Source organism: Strigops habroptila, chromosome 3, assembly GCF_004027225.2.
Source record: "Strigops habroptila isolate Jane chromosome 3, bStrHab1.2.pri, whole genome shotgun sequence".
NCBI lineage: Eukaryota > Metazoa > Chordata > Aves > Psittaciformes > Psittacidae > Strigops > Strigops habroptila.
In genome coordinates, this window is record NC_044279.2 from 21505528 (window position 1) to 21524355 (window position 18828).

At 41.7% G+C, this 18828-nt stretch overlaps 1 protein-coding gene across 7 annotated transcripts in view; it reads right to left on the bottom strand.

The window, feature by feature from the left end:
- Window positions 1-18828, bottom strand: part of PLXNB2 (plexin B2) — a 258286-nt gene that overhangs the window by 115664 nt on the left and 123794 nt on the right. For all 7 annotated transcript variants that reach the window (XM_030479224.1, XM_030479220.1, XM_030479225.1 and 4 more), the window contains one exon: window positions 1439-1507. In XM_030479224.1, coding sequence (XP_030335084.1) covers window positions 1439-1440 — 2 coding nt within the window. In that variant the 5' untranslated portion in view covers window positions 1441-1507. The remainder of the gene's footprint in view (window positions 1-1438; window positions 1508-18828) is intronic.

Consider the following 18828-nt stretch of genomic DNA (forward strand, 5'->3'; position numbering starts at 1 on the left):
GTACTTTTAGGACCCTGAATCAACTAAAGTGACTGGTGCCAGTAAATGCCTTCAAACTTTGTTTTGTTTTGTTCCATACACACCAGAAGGTTTTCAGGGTTTCATTTTGTATCTTACAAGCCTATCTAGGTTTCAAACTGGGCCAGATACCAGTAACATGGAGAGTCAATGCATAGCCTTTCCTCTAAACCTTTAGCTTAGGTTCAATGTCATCAGATCTGAGGATCTTCGTTTCAAGCAACCCTGTATCACTAGGCAACTCTATATAAACCAGACAGCATTTCACAATGCTCCTGCAGTATCTCACTGTTTCAGTACTATTGGTCAGTTAGTAATTTTAGGAGACAAGTTTATAAAAGTCCAGAGGCTAAAATTAAAACTGTCCCAGCTTGTTAGATATTTAAGACAGGATCTCTGTCCTATTTGACATCTAAGTCATGAATTCTGTATTTTATCCAGCATTTGGAAAGGCTTAGTTGGCTGCTTCCAAACTCATGAGGCAGGCTCTGGGAAATGGAAGGTGAGATTGTGGGAAAACTGTAATATGAAAAAATACTGGAACAAATCCGTGGCAGCTAGAAGTTCGTGACTGTTGCTACCCTGCACACCAGAACCACTCAAAGCCTTCTGGCGTATCACTTGTAGAGATATGGCTTTGCTTCACACACAAATATGTGCCTACATATAAACATGTTCATGCAGACAGCTAGGGAGTTCACATTATTATGAAATACAGGTAGGGAAAGCAGTTACTTTAAAAAAAATAATGGTGTATTCACCAGTGAAGTAATAGTTTCAAAAGGGTCTAGAAAATGAACCAAAGCTCTTATTGTTAGAGAACTATTGACTCCAGGTTTGAAAAAGTGACCTCAAGCGAGAAATGATGCACTTAGTCTGGAACTTGCAGCCATTGTATTTCACTCTAAATTGAATTGCCAATCCACAGTGCAATCTTCTCCTACTATAAACTCACATCTTTGGGGCGAATATACAGAAAAATACTATAAACTGGCTGCATTATTTGAAGTTAGACTAAATTCCTCTAGAAATGGAGAATGTGTTCACATTACAGAATTTAAGGATCCCCATGAGTATTTATACGGGGGTAGTGGTGGGTTTTTTTCCTTTTAAGGGCAATTAATGGCAACTTCATGTTGACATTTTTCCTGCAAGCAGTTCATAAGCATGCAAATAACTAACAGCACGTGGCCCCGTTAAAAGCATTTAAGTATATATAGCCTCCAGACCCATACTGAAAACCACATAATAGACATTTTATACCTCACACACATATGCACCATGATCAGACCCAGCATTCTTGCCATAATAAAAGTGGTCTTTTTGGTAAAGTAGGCTGCCAATTTATCATAATTTATAATATCACCAATGTCAAGGGTTTGCAAACATAAATAATTGACACATGCGGCAAAATACTTACATTCACTTTTCCACTAAGTCTTCTTCACTACAGTCAAGTTATTTTCCAGGACAGTGTTTAATCTTCTTACTAAATAAAAGAAGGCAGCAATTAAAAAGATATTCATATGCATTAAGCTATGCTCAATCACCTTAATTTTATGAACTTTAAAATATTGATTGAAGATCATCTGTAGTGTCCCATAAACTTGTAATTTGTTTATATATAGTCCATTTTATTACATTTTAAACACAACTTTAGCACATCATAACTTTCAATCCTGAGGCTAAATTGGGCAATGTTCCGTATTTTGATAGCTGCTCAGATAATAAATCAGATGGCCAGTTGCTCACAGATGTACAACTAATTAGTGAAGAACTAAGAGCTCAACTGATATATTACGAGAGAGAATGCCTGGCATTACAGATGGGGTATTGTATGATTTGGCACTCTTCTAGCTAGAGCTTGATCACACTATTATCAATGGCAGTACTCAGCACCTCCCACTATCAAACATTTAAGAATAGAATGGAAACAGTGTCTGTCCCTCTAGGGAAGGATAAAATACCATCTGATACTCCTTAACATCACTGTATATGCCAAAAAGTGATAAAAAAAGGGTTCATGTAGATTGCAAAGATGTGAAGATGACAACTGTCCTTGAAAAAATATTCCAGTCAGTAGACATAGTGCATGCTGAATGCACTGGCCTGTTTCTTTCACACAGTCATTTCCCAGATAGTTTTTAGCAATGCATGTTATGCCCACTCGAACAGTTTGCAGTGAACACTGCTACACACACTAAGACATCACCACATGGCAGTTCCCAGGGGAGGGAAACCCAAACACCTGGCAAATCCACCACCTCTTCTCCAAAGCCATCTCATCTCAGCCAAACCTGACATTGAGACTTGCACAACACTGGCTCCCCAGGGAGGTAAGACACAAATATCAGCAGGGCTTTTATTTTTCCTTTGTGTTCCTTGAGGCTGCCCAGACCTAAACAAAGTTTATTTTATTAATGACCAATGGGATTTAATTTCTTGTTTACATTCCCCATTTCCAGTTGCTGTGGTAACACATTCTTTAAGACTATGTACATTCATCCCTTCCCAGGGAAAAGCTGTTTGAGGGAACCTGCACCCTCACTGGGTGGATGAAACAGGAGAATGAAACAGGATACTCAGCAAAATCATGAGATGAGGGACATGAGAGAAGAGCTGGGGTGAGATATTTATACCCCAGCTGCATGATAAGGCCTAACTGGAGAGTGCAGGCTTGGGTTGGGATTGAGGGAAGTCATAGGAGGAGCATGTAAGTAAAGCAGCCAACCCAAGAGACAGACAGAAAAAACTTTAGACTTTAGGACCAAGGGAAAGGGCAGATTTCTTTTTATGTCTTACTGAGAAAGGGAAAAATAGATCTGGTGCAACTTAAGCATACAAAGGAAAAGAAAACAGAAGTAAAAGGAAGTGCAAAGGGATGTAAAAGATCATTATACTGTCAACAACAGCCAAGAAGGAAGCAGGTGGAGGTAGTCCGCAAGGAAACAAGATTTCATCCCACCGAGAAGTTCGCTTTATACATCCATGTTCTCTCTCTTTTAGGATATTTTTGAAAACGTTGCTGAACAGTGACTTAGGCACGTCTTCCACAGTTGGTTCACATCTCAACTTTGTAAATGCAACAACTGAAGTGCATGGAAATTAGTGTTTGGCTGAGCCTAGAAAAAGAATCAAATGCTGTCAGCCCTGACTGTTGTGTCCAGCCAGTTACACTCCCAGTAATAAAGGTATGTCCCCTGCTAATAACATCAGAAATTTATTTATTGTGAAAACTGGTTCAACCATAATGCAGGAACTGGCAGAGTCATCAGACTACTTATGTGTCAGTTCTCACATGGGTACACCAGGCATTTTAGTCTGTAGTTGGTAATCAGCTGTGCCAGAGAATGATGCTGCCAAACTGTACTCAATTTTCTGTGGTATAAATTAGGAAGCCTTTTTCATAAGACGCTTGGGACGTGAGCCAGAAGTTGCACTCACTGTCTCCCTGTCTATTCAGACTGAGTCATCAGATTTTCCAGGTTTCTCCACTCAAATGGCACACTGCTTTGGCTAGGTTTAGATGGACACAGGTGGTACCATCTGCCACGAGGCTTCCTGGTTTTGTTTGGTTTTGTTTTTTCCTTTTAGCTCCTGCTTGTAGATCTTCTTCAATATTTTGCATAGGGCACCATGAGGAACTAGTCTTTCATGGTATGGGTTTGGCTAGCTAGCCAGTCAAAATGGACTGCTTGAACTAAAGGAACTAATACATATCACTATCACAGGTCTTCTGACGGCTGGAGGCTCTTGCAAACTGACCTGAAGTTGAAAGCACTTAGATGTTATAGGGAAGTTGTTCTTTAAAGCTGACAGAAATCATGCGCACAAACAGAGCAAGTGGGTAAGGGGATGATAACAGAAGCTAACTTCAGTCTCAGAAGGCGGATATTCCTGTTCCTTTTCTCTCCGCTTGCTTGACAGAGAGGTTCTGCCATGGATCACTTTCTGGAGGAGGAATCAATCTTCCCTGCGCTCCTTTCAGGGTAAACTCCTTCTCCCCTCCATAAGCCACAGATGACAGCAGGGAGATTACTGCCGTTAGACTACATTTAGCTCTTATCCTGCCCCACCACAATCTGAATGCACTTAACCGCTCCCACCTTTCATATGACACAATTTCTGCCTTTCAAATCAAAATACTTCTTTACGACAAAAAGACGAGGACCACCAAGGAGTTAAGACCATCAGCACAGGTCAATGACCCAGCAGAAACAGGAAAACCATAAACAACCTTCCCATCGTGCAAGTGGCCTCTCCCTCATCAGGCAGCAGCACCTCTGTACTTAGGGTCAATGTCTCAAATCCCACCATTTCAAAAAGATTATAATCTCTGGCTGATCGGTTGTGTCCAAGTGCAAAATTTTGCAAGAGGATAATGTGTGCTGCCAGTGCTATGGATGCTGGGGTGATCGTGGCTTTCGAAAGCTGCAAGGAACAAAGTGTGGCACAAGTCCTGCGGAGCCGAAAGCCAATGCTGTCATAAGTAAGAGCATACTGAGTGCTTCCCAAACCCTCCTCAGCCCCCCCGTTTTCTTCTAGAGCTAAAAACAGATCATAAACCACATTTATTTGAGGGATGCTTTTGTTTGTTTGTTAGAAAGGGCAGGCACTAGGTCAGGGATAGAAAGTTGCGCTATCCAGTTCCCAGACACAGACCTTGATTCCCCTGAGCCTTCAGCTGTGTGTAACACATGGAGCAGATAGATACTTCTTGTACATTTGCCTATGGAACTTCTATCCGTCTGTTGAGCTAACAAGCGCGGTGCTCTCAGTAGGATGGAGCACATAGGATAACACTACATACTGCTTTTAGAGCTTACTTTTGAAAATGGATCTTCACATTTCAGTGCTGGGAAGGCTAAGTTTCAACACTAAGATCATGTCCATATGGAAACAGGATATAGAATTCACTACTGAAAACTTTAGGGTGATATCAAATATCAGGTTAAGACTCTAAACATTGCAGTGTATTTACATCTCTAATTAACTCTGTATCACACTACTACACTCCAGTATCTGGCCAATGCTTTATCTTCCCACACCTCCAGCTCACCAGCTTATGTCACTTTATGGTCATCTCCATTCCACCCTCTCCACCTCCTTGACCTCAGAGACAACTGCTCCACTTCCAGGACATGATCTCCAAAGTTCTATTACTCCACCAGACTTCCTTTCTGTCTCCTCCACTTGCCTACCTCAGGCTTAGTATCCTGGTTATCTTGAAGCTGCTCAACATAGCTCCACCTTCAATACACTTAAATCTGATACTGCTTAAACTATTTTATTTTTCCTTTGGTTTCCAGTTAACCCCATCCTTTAGACCACAATTTTATGCAATATGAAAAGACCTTGACTAACCCTGTGCAAAATCTAACAGAATATTAAAATAAGAATGGAAGTGTTTAATATTGCCAGATATACCTTAAAAGAAGAACTGCTTTCACTCAGCCCTTTCATTTGGCTCTTTGTTTGGGGGCAAAAATAAAAAATAAAAAGAAAAATAGAAAAAGGAAAACCCACACATGCTGGAGTTTTGTGTTCTCAAAATTTAAAAGTCTCAAACTGAAATCTGAGTTTTACAGATACGCTGTAGGAACTAAGACCAGCATAACCCAAAACTGAAACCCAATAATTTGTGCTCCATTACCCTTTATGGATATCCTTCACTTTGGTCTAAGGAGACTAAATACCTTATCTCTTTATAGACTTCTCCAGAGAGATTTCTTAACTACAGAATTAAACTACACAAAGCACTTCTGCTCTTCTGAACAGTATTTTACTGCAAAGATCAAACCTCAAGAATGCTACCCTGTGAACTGCCAACAGGTTGAGATCCAGCATCTCGCAAGAATCAAAGCAATCATCAGTGGAGGAATGGTAAGTAGCACTTTTTCCAGCCTTTTTAGATCATCATTTAGCAAACCTTACAATTGAGATTGGACAAAACTGTTCCCTGCCTTGTCACTCACATAAGGCAACAGGATTCATCTCAGACCATCAAGGTGCTGAGCCAGCACCAAATGCTGATCCATACTTGTCAAGCTGCCTGGCCACTCAGCATAAGGATTTCATCCAGTGCAAAGAACCAGAGAAGAAACTCCAATTTCTCAAAAGCTATTTGAGAAACTCTCAAACCTCACTTCCTCGTCTTCCATACTTGGTTGGTAACTTTATAAGAGAAAAGATATCAAGACATCATATCCATACGTTTTAAGCCTTTGCAGAAAAAGCTATTTTAGAAAGATGCTCAACTATGAGGCATAAACATGATACCTGATAGTGAGCTGTAATACAAATAATTTTACTGGCACACACTTGGGATGGCCAGTGTAATTCACGTGCTTTTTTGGTTGCAAATTAACACCATTGTCCTAACCTCATACCATGAACACCATGCTACGCAGTAATTTTAACTATTTTAGTTACCTGCAAATGCTTAAACAGCAAATAGGAGAGGCAGAGTTTTAGCACAGTAACAGTTGCACTTTTTTTTTCCTTGAAAATGAGCCTTAACAAATCAGATGTCAAAGAGAACTCCAGGCTGTCTTTAGTTTAAGCACACCTGCAGCGGCCCTGGCTAGTCTGTGCAACTAAGCTCCACACCATATGCAAACAAGAGAGGATCGGAACTTTTCTACATGTTGGGTGAACCAATACACATTAGAGAGATCTCCATATATTTATTTTTTTTATCTACAACTTGAGTTTCAGGGAGTTGAGGTGATAAATTCAAAATCATACACAGTAGAGTCTGTGCCCATGACTTTTCAGATGCCGTCTGGCAAATTGTTTCAAAACGAATCCTGTGAGAAGTAACTTATATCACAGTATAGGAGGTTTACACATGCTGGCGTAGGTGTCTCATCAAACCTAGTAGTTTCTTTGTATGCAGTACAGCCAAAGGAAGAAGATAGGCTCTTCCAGAAGGCAGTGGAAACTGGGTTTCGTTCTCTTCTTGTTGGCTAGAGAGGCATGCCAGTTGCTCGTTAGGAGTTTGATTTGATAAAGCGAATATCCTCATTATGTAATGGAATAACATCTTAATTTTGTGCCCACTGGCTAAAAAGATTCAGAAATTAGTGAAAACCTCATCAATATCTTTGATATACTCTGCATAAATGTAAAGAGACAGTAAAGAACCTCCTTTTAGCAGCTTAGCAGAGTCTTATCAGTCTTTAAGATGACCACATGCAGACTTTCAACAGTCATCTTATTAGCCTTTTCATCAAGCACTTTGCTTTCTACATGTCTGTCAGGAGACCAGAGTGGACTTCTCAGAAAGTTGCCGAGGCAGATCTTTCATTTCTAAAATCACACAGCTTCCTGAGTAATATAGGCTGCCTGCAAGCAGGAACCCAATCTCTGACTATTAAGTAAACACTTGCCAATTATATTGTAGCCGAAGGTTAATCATCAAGTAGTTTACAAAACATGTGCTGCTTTGGAGACCAAAGGTGAAATCCTACAGTCACTGAAGTAAGAGTTTCCAGAGGCCAGCATTGCTGTCTTGGACATGCATGCATGCGTTACTGCACTGACATAGGAAATGGCTACAGGAGCAACCAACACACTCTTATGCAAAGCCAGAAACCACTTACACTTCCACTTTGATGAGCCTCTGTATTTAACTAGCCTTGATCAATTAAAATACATTTATATGTTATCTACCTGTGAACAGCATGCCATGCTCAGGGTCCCAAACAAACAAGCCTTTATTGTCCAATAGGCAGAGCATAAAATAAATTCAAATGCTCTTTGTGCTTCCTGTTACTCTCTCGGCTGGCTTTAGACAGCACTTCTTCAACATGTGAAGACACTGAATTTTTCTCTGAAGCCTCCTCCCTCGCTCTGACAGCAAATGGGGCTGAGGCCAGCCGCTGTGACACACTGCCTCCATGCAAGGGGCCTAGTTGTGCAAGCTGCTAGTCTCCCGGCAATGCAAAATGCACCCCATGTCACAAGCATCACCTAGTGCAGGTGACAGGAGAGAGACCATCGCTATGCAGCAAAGTTTACTCTTAGTTTTCCAGGAATTCAACACATTACCAGCACAGCCAGTATTTTAAATTACCCAAAAATCAAAATAACCCAAAACTCACAAAGTCAGTTTCCCCCTCACCTTTCTATTCCTTCCAAGCCCTAAAATTATATTGCTGTTTCCCTCTGTTCTCAATTCTCAGATAATCCTCCTTTTTTCTACTTTGGCTTCTGAAGGCCATGGAAGAGAAGAAGCATAGAGAGAGGTATATTGGGAAATGAAGCAGACTGCTATCTATGTTTACTGACTGTAAAAACCAGTATAAACCAGATCACTTAGACTAGTTTGCATTCACCAGCCATTTTCAAAGTACTGAAGTAGCTCAGTTGTTTCAAAATACCAGTAAGTATTTCACTGACAAGAATTACTAGCAATCTCACGTTATTCTGGTGATGTGCAGACTTACAGGTAGCTCTGTGCTCACCATAAAATATTCCACAGCTGTCTCTTGGGCTTAAAACAACCTCAGCACCAACCACTCCACCCCAGCCCCCTTCACAAAACACAGCTGTTAACTACTAACTGAAGAACACAAAAATTCACCAAAATTGTCCTACGACCAATCCTGCTCAATCAAGGTAAATTGTGTGACATCCAAGGACACTGCTTCAGAGCCTCCCACCTCAAAAAAGAAAACCATTCTCTGCTATATTACATTCCCCCTTTCATCTTCATGTTGTTGAAGGCATTCCACAGGCAGTTTTATTTCTGACAGCACTGATTTTTGATCGATCTGCTCTGGCCTGGATTTGAAATAGGATACTACATGAAATTGGATCCTGGGAGCCTCGAACATGCCCAGACTTGCACAGGAGTTTAAACAACAAGAAAAAGAAGGGGTTTTTTTAAACACAGGGTGCTAGTAAAACTGATTTTAAAGTGCCTTCCATTTCTCTTGACTGGAAGTAATATATTACGTCTATAAAGTCTTTTATATCAAGCTCTTGAAATTCTTTATTATTCATACAATGCTGTTGGTGCACACCTTGCCTTAGAAGTATGCATTTTATTAGTCAACCAAAGCAATCCAAATCAACAAAGTAATTAAGACTGTTTTAAAATTGGCTTCACTACCTTTCCCTATACCTCTGCCAAAGTAGGGCCCAGTCCTGCAGCCTCTTCATCATGTAGTCAGTGGGAGTTCTCGCACAAGAATTTGAAGATTTACTCCCTAAATTACAACATGTAGCCTGCCTTATTGGAAAAGGAGCAGGCATGATTGTGGGAGTGTGAAAAAAGAGAGGAAAAAATGCTATGTGTAGGAAGTTAAAAAGGAAAAAAGATCATTAAATGGGCAATGAGGCATGGATAATAAGTGACACAAGTTGAGAGCAGCAGTTGATTCCATGATGTGGAACACAAGAGGAAAAGCATAAAAGGATGGAGAGCTTACCCTGAACACTGTAGGGCTTTAAATGTATTTGCAAGACCCTGAACAGAGAAGAAAGTGCAGGAGGAACAGTTAGAGATAGCAATTGGAGTGGAGAGCTGAGAGCTTTATTTTTAATCTTTATTTAAAAAGTAAAGATCACCCAAGGTTCACTTTCCAGTCCTTTTACATCCCTCACTGAAACATCATTTCCTCTGGAGCAGAGTATGAGATACTGTGAGGACTCCTGGCATGGCAAGCCAGGCAAGCCTTGCCAGAGGCCATATGAATGGATTGGTGGAGTTTCTGGTGTCTTTTCTGATTGTGACTGATTCTTCCCAGGATAGCCCATTACATTGCAAATTTTATTTCTTTTGTTTGTTTCTAAAAGTGCGAAAGGGAACCACTGCAAAGCCTGGTTTGAAGCCTGAGTGAAATTTCATCTTCCCCACTGACAAATGTGTAAAAATCAGAACCTTCTCATTAATGCAGCAGAGGCCTGGCTGTGCCTCTTGCTGGCCAGACCAGAAAGCACCACAGCAATCCAAGTTTAAATACCAGGCGTGTCTTATTTGTCCATCAAAACTGAGGAACAAGGCAGCTTTGCCTAATTATCAGCAATATAAGCACACTGCCCCCTTCAAATCAGGCAGAAGGGCTTTTCTTGTTTTCAGTGCCTCTCAGGGAATCAACCCAGTCCTCCCAACCCCCCATGTTTCCTCTGTGAGTTGTCTTCCTAATCTAGAATCCTTCAGAGCTGGGAACCGGACCCCCTGCCTTGATTCCCATCATCTGCACCGATTTATGTTAGCAAGCCAGGCCAGCTGGCCGCCTGCACACCCAAGGAGCCCATATGCTCTTACACTGTGCCCTTTTGTAAAAAATACTAAGCACAATAAAACCAAGCCCATAAAAGCACAAGAGTCCAGCAGAGCTTTGCCTGCCAGGTTAAAAGTTGCTTCCTGCCCTGAGAGCTTAACCTACCTGCTGCTGCTCAGCACAGATACTTCCCTTCGTGTAGCAGCTCTTCTGGTGGGAGAACCTATCCTGTGCAAATAATTCAAAGCTATTTTGGGGCTGGGAGAAGGGTGCAGGCTTATTGTTCCTACTTCACTAGGGAACATACTTCTGCTGTGTAGTTTTGTTAATTTTTTTTTTTTTAAAGAAACTATTCCAAACTGCAATAGGAGCAGGGCTTGGGGCTGATATTGCCCTATCTTGCAGAGCAAGTCACAGCAGGTTCTGTAATCATGGGCTCTGCAAATACTGATTTTTACCGCCCCCCCTCCACCAGACCTTAAGTTGCCCGGCGTTTCCGAGCAGAGACACCCACATTTGCAGCCACGGGCATTGACAGGGAACAGCTCAATAAAACCCAGATGATCCAATCATCCAACCCTCTTCATTCCTTTCCTGGCTAACAACCAGCTGTTTACACAGGGCACAAGCTACGGGAAAAAGTGCTTATTGCTCAGTTCAAGCACTTTTTTTTCTGCTCCAGCAAAGGAAACCACGTTTGGACCCACACGAAGGGAAAGGCAATATTTATAAAGGAAGTTCCCACACTTCCTCTTCAAACAAATAATTCTTGGCTGGTTTTGCAATTACAGCTCTACTGGGGAGGGGGGTGTGTAAAAACAACCATTGAGCATATTATTTCCTTTTAAAGTCTGCCTCTGAAAAGGCAGTTTCCAGAGAGGAAAGAGTTAAGCACTCGGGACAAACTGTCAAGTTTTCAGTAACTAATTTACTCTTCCTGTAGGCCTGGAGGAAATCCACAGCCGCCACAAATATTCCTTGCTTGTTTCAATACTACTCTTTGTGGAATGGATTTTAATGGCTAAGCAAAGCGATCCAAACCGCAGATGTAATTAAAGTTGCTGAAACTGGCTCCACGCAAGGCTGGAAGCACCCCGTGCCCCGTCTGGGGGTGGCTACAGCGGCACAGGCCAGGCAGCACAGTGATGACACTGGGAGGCCTCATCCTCACCCTCATTATTGATGCGGCATGCCGTGTCACTGCTGATGGGACAGACACCCCTTGCTGGGAGGGCAGCAGGGGTTTTAATGGATACAGATGTGCAGCAGGAGATGGACAGAGCTACCAGCTCCCTGCACCTGATGCTGGCAACTGCCAGTGATGTGTGCAAGCCAGCGTGGGACCTCCATGGAGGGGATGCAGCTCTGGTCTGGAGGAGTGTTTGCCCTCACCGTTTCCATCCCACGCCCTGCTCCCCAGGTTATAAAGCTCCACCACCGCAAGCCCACTTGTTTGTACTGTTGCAGTATTAAAAAGCCTCTCTCATCCATGGGAAAACTGTATTTGACAAGCAGTATTTCCCTCCACGCACAGTGGTTAAAGTCTGCAACACTAGCGTAGGAAGCAGATTTTTCTGACAATTCACAGTAAATCAGCTTCCTATTTGAACCGACATACCTTAATTTCTTCTGCGATGAGTCAAACCACTAGTCTGCCTGAAAGGTTGGTAGTCCCCTGCTACTGAAACCTCTATTAGATCCATACCCGGCAAAGGAAGAATAAAATTTTCCCAAAACTCCTATCCAAAGCACAGGAGGATGCAAAATAAGATCAGCATACCTTACGGAAAACAGTTCTTGAGATAAAAGATGTGATTGCTTTGGCACTAACTTCTCCCTCCTCCTTCCCTCCTCTCCTCAGCCACACCGAGGTGTGAAAGGCTTAGGAAACTCGCTGTCCCTACTCTGCATTTTTTTTCCATGTTTAATTTCAGATTAGAACACAATTGGATTTGGTCTTGATTAGCCTTTAATCCAAAGAAAATCCCACATCTTTGAGTTACTAATTTCATTTGATAACAGCTGCAGAAAACCAACTCTATATTTTTGAAGTTAAACCATTGCCAAATTCTGTTTTCAAGTGCCAGCTGCCCAGAATAGGGCTAAAGAACTTCCCAAAACAATTATATTTGAATTATTAATTAAAACCACTTGGAATATTGTGATTAAAATCAATTAGTTTATGCAAAGAGATCTACAAACCCAAAACATAGTTACAGCAAAAGAAATTCATCCACTGATGAATAATTAATACAGTTCTTCATTTGTTTCACCTTGTGCACCAAGTAGCACAAAAGAAAAGTCATTAATATAAGTGGATTGCAGAGGTAACAGAGATCATTAAACATTTATAATCACCAAACTGTTTAAGTGGAAAGTTTGCAGGGCAAAAAAGAAGCCTGCAATATTAAGTTCAGAACAAACTAAAACCCACAGTTTTGTCCACGTGGATGAGACAACAGGGGAAAGAAAAGCAAAGCTGCGCCTTAGCCTTGTTTGCTGCACATAAGCAGCAAGATCTGTCATCAGTTGTAAGAAGTGATGTGCTTCTCAGAAACCTCTGTCTTCATACCTTGAGTAAGATTCATGAAAACAGTGGCCTGACTGCCCTCCCATTTCTGGAAGCAGAACACCATGGCTTGGCCAATTACCTCCATGTGCTTACCACGAAGGCATGTGCATTTATATCCATGCACACCCTTTTTTCTCCTAGCCACTGGAAGAAGCATTTTTCTACCCTGACATGCTATGGGTCCCCTGGCAAAGCACCTTTCTTCTTTAAAAAACAGTCGCCTTCAGTAAACAATGCGCAGATTTCCTGGGGATTACCAGAAATAAACACCTCTTGTTAAACAGTGCTCCAGTGATGTCAGCAGAAGAATAGCGTAAGTCACTCATTGCTACACAACTTAAAACTCAGCATGTGTCAATTTATAACATTCCTTAACTCAATTATTTGGGTTAGAGTGGGTGGGAATCAGCGGGGCAAAACACAAGGAATCAATCGCTGTCATGTCGCTGGTCTGATGCTACTCTGCTTTCATCCTACTTAACCACTTCTCTCCAGACAAACCTTTACACCATTTCAAAGAAGAAGTTGCATTTGTACATATTTGTTTTTATTTTCAAAAGGACTCAGAGTATCTCTCCACAGAAATGTCAGAGATTAAAAAAGTACCCCTGGTGCGTGAACATTCATTGCCTTTTAAATGTTGAATCACAGCAGAGAAGTTAAGAAATGAGGTAGGTGTTTTTATCAGGGAGCTTCCTGCATGCCCTGTTACCAGCTCCCCTGCATGAGGCATTCAGGGATATTTACACATTGTGAAAACACTGATTTTGCAGCACATTTCTGATCCAAACGGGAGGCTCACCTGCCTCCCTCAATACACAACATACCTTCTCCTTCCCTCATTACATTACTCTCGCTGCCTTTGTTTTTGGTGCTTTTGCCCACAGCCTTCTCCATATCATGTCTGCTGAGAACAGAGAGAGTGCAGCCAGTATCATAGACTTGAACTGTCTACCTTCTGACATTAGCAGACTCAAAAAAACTAGACAAAACAAGCTGTCTCATTTCTAGACATTGTCTGTGCACTGATCTCAGAATTGAAACCCTTTCTGGTTAGGAATGATAAATGATGGGGCTTCCTCCATGATAAATGGTGCAGCTTTCTCCAAACAAAGCTTGGTAAACTGTGTCATGCCTTGCCTTGCCTCAGACTGTCTCGTACGTGGCTAAAATACAGCCATGAAACTCATCTTCAGTTTTGAGGGTAACTGTGGCTCTGCACAGAGTCCCAGCAGAAGAGTACCATTTACCTTGTACTGCTTTATGGCTAATCACCCCTGCCTCTTGGCTAATACTAAAGCAGTTATATGACTTACAGAAGCAACTGGTCACTACTAACCTGAGAGTATCTGCCCATGAGGCACTGCACAGTGTGGACAGCCTTAGAGAAACAGGGCTCCAGTTCACACCCGGTGTGAGCAGCCAGACCCATCCTGCCCTGATGTACTCTGAGCTGCCAGACCCATCTTGCTGTGTACAGTAGCAAGGCAGGGTAGCTGGTTCCTGAAACTGGTCACTCACCAGCAGCTGAGAACAGGCTTATCTTTTGCACCATTTAAAGATGGGAAATCCCATTTATACAGGCCCAGCCTTCCAGGTGAGCTTCATTTGTTTTGTTGAGAATGTGAAATGCATACAGTCTTGCCAGACATGCCATTTGCAGGGCTGGGACAAAATCTTCACCTCTTGGAAACTAAGAGGTAAAATCCTGAGATGTACACTTTCACTCCCTGGATCTTCACACTCATTTTTCTCCTTACATAAAGGGAACATCGTTGTCTCACAGGAATTCACTTTGCAGGGTGGGAAGTGCCTCTTAGGGTACTGGAAATGAATGATTTTCCATCCAGTGAATGACCTGCCCTCATTACAGCACCTCTGCTTCCTAAGTCAAAACAGACTTTTGCTCTTTCCAATTCTATGTCTTCTCGCATGCACTGCCACCAACCTGTTAGCACTTACTTTTCCTATCTTTCAAACAGATGGAAGTTTTGGGATGAATTACATTTGGTTTCACAGTCAGCCCAATCCCAGTCACAGTATTACCACAACAGACAAAAGAGCCCACAGATTTGCTTCGTATGCCTGTAAAGGTTTGTTCTACCCTTGCACTGATAGAGGGCTTAATGGGCAACACCGTGGCTTGAAGAAGATTTTTTAAAAAATCCCAGAGACGACAGATTTTTTAAAAACAAGCACTAGCTCACTCTACCGGAAAAAAAGATTTTTTGACTGAGAAATGCCCCCTACTCCACTGTGTTTGGGCCTCGGTGGCTGCAGAGCTGCATGTAGCAAGTGTGAACTGAAAGTGATGCCAGAAAGGCAATGCCGTGGTCTTAATTGGCATGAAACCTATTACTTTTGTAGCCTATGCCAAAAAAGCGCTTGACATATTATGGTCTGGAACATGCCTATGTAGCCTGTCGTCATAAACTAGTGAATTTTGATTGCTGGGTGTAGGCAGTAACCAAGTAACTAAAACCAAGTAGTTTTGCTTCTAATTATGAAGTGCTATAGTGCTATGAGATCCTGGGTGAACGTGATGGTTTTTCCCCCTCTGTAAAGAAGTTGCAGTTTTCCTCAACAGTTCCTCTCTGTAGAAATAGCATGCTCAGACACTGCCCTCCATACAGCACCCCATGGCAAAGCTGTCTCTAATTGGCCTATGTGCCGATCTCACCTCTGAACTTGGGGAACAAAAGAAAGCATTAATCCACATCTTCAAGAATTCAAGTCATTTCAGCAGCAGGTCAGGTACGTAATGGGCTGTCAAGTTCAGGCTGTCTATTCGCCCATCTTCCTGGCTCCTCAAGTTCCCAGGCCTTGACTGGCAGTCCTCGGCAGCTGGGTACTTTGTTTTCCTGCCAAAGTGCTATGAAGGCCTGAGTGCAGACAACTGCTTTGCAAATGTAAGCTGGAATGACATATTCTGGCTTCATTGAAGGAGAAAGGACAAAAAGCAGCCATGAAAAGGTACACAAGAAGGCCTGAGAAATATATTAAGGATACTATTTCCCCTGTATCACTAGCACAATTCAGTAGAACATAACTACACTTTCAGGTGTCTGCATCGTGCTTTTTGATCCAAACCTCATTATGATTGCAGCAGTTTTAGGATACCTCATAGCAGGGATAACTCTGTGTAAATGCTGCATGGCACAGATAAAGGTAGTGTGCAGAGTTGTACGCTTTTCCCAGATCTTTTTCAGTGCCACAGGTTACAGAGTGAGTTTGAAAACTACAGCCTGGAATGCAGAAGCATTGCTATGGCTCCCAGAAATTTCCAGGAGGTACAGAAAGAGAAAGGAGCCCTTTCCAGATTTGCGGGGACATGGCCTGCTGTGCATACTTGCTTTTGAACAGTCTCGTAAAACTGAAACATTTTTTTCCAAGCAGATCACAGGTCACGTAAGCTTCCCAAGGGATATATTGGTTACAGATGTTTTTATGTAATAAAATATTCCACTCAGCTGCAGTATTTCTAACTGATAATGCTAAAACTAAATTACCCTTGTCTAATGGTTACGTCCCCAATGTACTCCTTACCATGGTAAACACTGGCTCATTTGTTACCATTTAGCCAACATAATATTTAATTTCTTTTATTAGAGCATGCCACAAAGACAATGTATTTCAAGTTTACAAGAACTGCAACATAAGTTTGAATTTTAAAAAATATATACTTAAAATTCTTTTTTTTTTTTGCATTTGTAGAAGAAATTATACCTCTAAGTTTCAGCATTACCATATCAATTTGCACTTAAAAGTTATCTCATTTTTAAAACATGAGCCATTTTAATAGTTTTCCAAGATTTCACTCTTGAACTTGGAATTATTAAAAAATAAATAAATCATGCCTTGATTGTCTGAATGGGACAGGGCTAATAATGAAACATTTAATTCGATTTCCTCCTGGCAGAGTTGTCAGGAAAGGAAAAGTCATTGTGATGGTATCTCTAAAATGACTGAGTAGTTAAAAAAAAAAAAAAAAAGGAAAAGGAGGAGGAGATGATTGTCTGTTTCCAAAACATGCTTATAGGAGAGCACTAACAAGGAGAGCTATGAAAAATGCATACTTAAATACAGGAGGGGAAATGAAAAGGGAAACTTAACTAGTCTACTAGTCTTCTACAGTAACAAGGAGCCTCCCTCAAACCAGGGAAGCTTGTGCTGTTGTACTGTACTGTGTCTCTATGAAAACTACCACCTCAACACTTTCATTTAAAAGATTAGAGCACTAGGCTTGAGACATCCATTCCTCTTCGCTCTCTGTATTGGGCCATCAAGATCCTCCCACTTGGATGTCAAATACTGCCATTAAGAACAATGGAACAAAGTGACTCCTGATGTGATATCACCGTTTTTATGTTACCACTTCAAGGATAATGTCAACCCATTCTAATTATGTTTTAGAAAGACTGGAAACATAGCAGGGGCTGAGCATTCTCTGAGGAGGGAGATGTAAGCTACTTCAGCACAACTGGCATTATACCAAAGTAGAACCTGTCAATATTCAAGAAAATGTGGAAGTTATTAAAACTTGGAAGTAGGATATTTAGATTAAAACAAAAAAACCACCATTCTTCTCCAAACTCTACAATACTATGATCCAGGTATTCACTGCTTTAATTCTAATGTTCAATGTTTAGTAAATATTGCATCATTTCTGTACTAACTGCAATCACCAACCTTGATAAACAAATTTTGCAGCCATCAAATTCAAATATATGCATGTGCTTGGTAAAGTAAAACAACATCACTCAGCATTGCTGTAATGGGTCAGAAGTATGCTTTAAAGACTCACTCACTGTGGGGGTAAAAAACTGGGAGAATTTCCCCTCAACTTTCCATCCCAACTGAAAGGGTAATTTAATCTCCAGTAAATCCCTCAGGGAAAAATGTCATTCAGATCGATGGAAATGCTTCCTAAACCCAACAGGGCTGAATGTGGCCTAAATGGCTATAGAGTGTTTGGAAGAGCTGGACTTTGCTTGATTCCAAGCAACGTGCCAGGAAAGCTGTACTCAGTGGACATTGCTACCACAGTTCTGTTAGTCTGCCTATCACTCCACTTCTCATCATCATATTTGATTAGCTGTACATTTATTCTGGGTCTGATGCAGTAATTAATATTGCCAGCATGTACAGGAGGCAATAATAGTTCTCTGACGGCTTGGGCATTCGAGAGGGAGGTCATGCAGCACATGAAACACAAAACAACAGCCCTGCTTTCATGGCTCAAGATAACATCCAGGACAGGAACAAAGCACTGCATTGTGACCAGTCACTCCCTTTGTGAAAAAAGTACAATCCAGTTTTTCTAAGCAGACACTCTCACACAGAAAGCAGAAGCCCAATCTGCTGATACTTGAAATTCTGTAACTGCTTTAGCAGTTCTTAGGGTGGTATGAATAAGTAGCAGTAAGAGCATCAGGGACTCGAAAACACACAAGTCTTGCAAACGGGAATGTTCCTTTCCTCTTCCCTTAAACTGCCTCTAGCATGGTAACCACCAGCAATGTGCAGACATAACTCCTTTGCCGTCTGGCATACTGGGAAAAGGACTAGTTTTCTGGATCCAAAATCATCTGGACTCAGCAGCAGACCTGGTTGGCCAGCACCGCCCCAGGGAGCTGTGTTCCCACCAGCCAGCAGGGCGCTGCCCATTGAGCACTGGCTACCACAGAGCCTTCCACAACTTCCCCTTTTCCTGGTTACTTTTTCTGGCTGCCACAAAAAACCTCAGCCAGTGACACTACTTCCTGGGCAGCAAATTGCAATTTATTTTAGTGTATGTGTAATGTGGGTAGCAGCAAAAAGCACAAATACAGCAACCTTGAAGTTCATCTACAGGTGGGGATATAAGCAAAGCAAAACTTGTGAGAGATTCTGCAACTCCTGATGCACAAACAAACATACAGCTTGCAGGGTGAAAAATTACTACTTTGAATTCTTTTGCGATATGTTTTGTGATATCTCTGTCTTGCCCTGATTGCTTAAGAATAG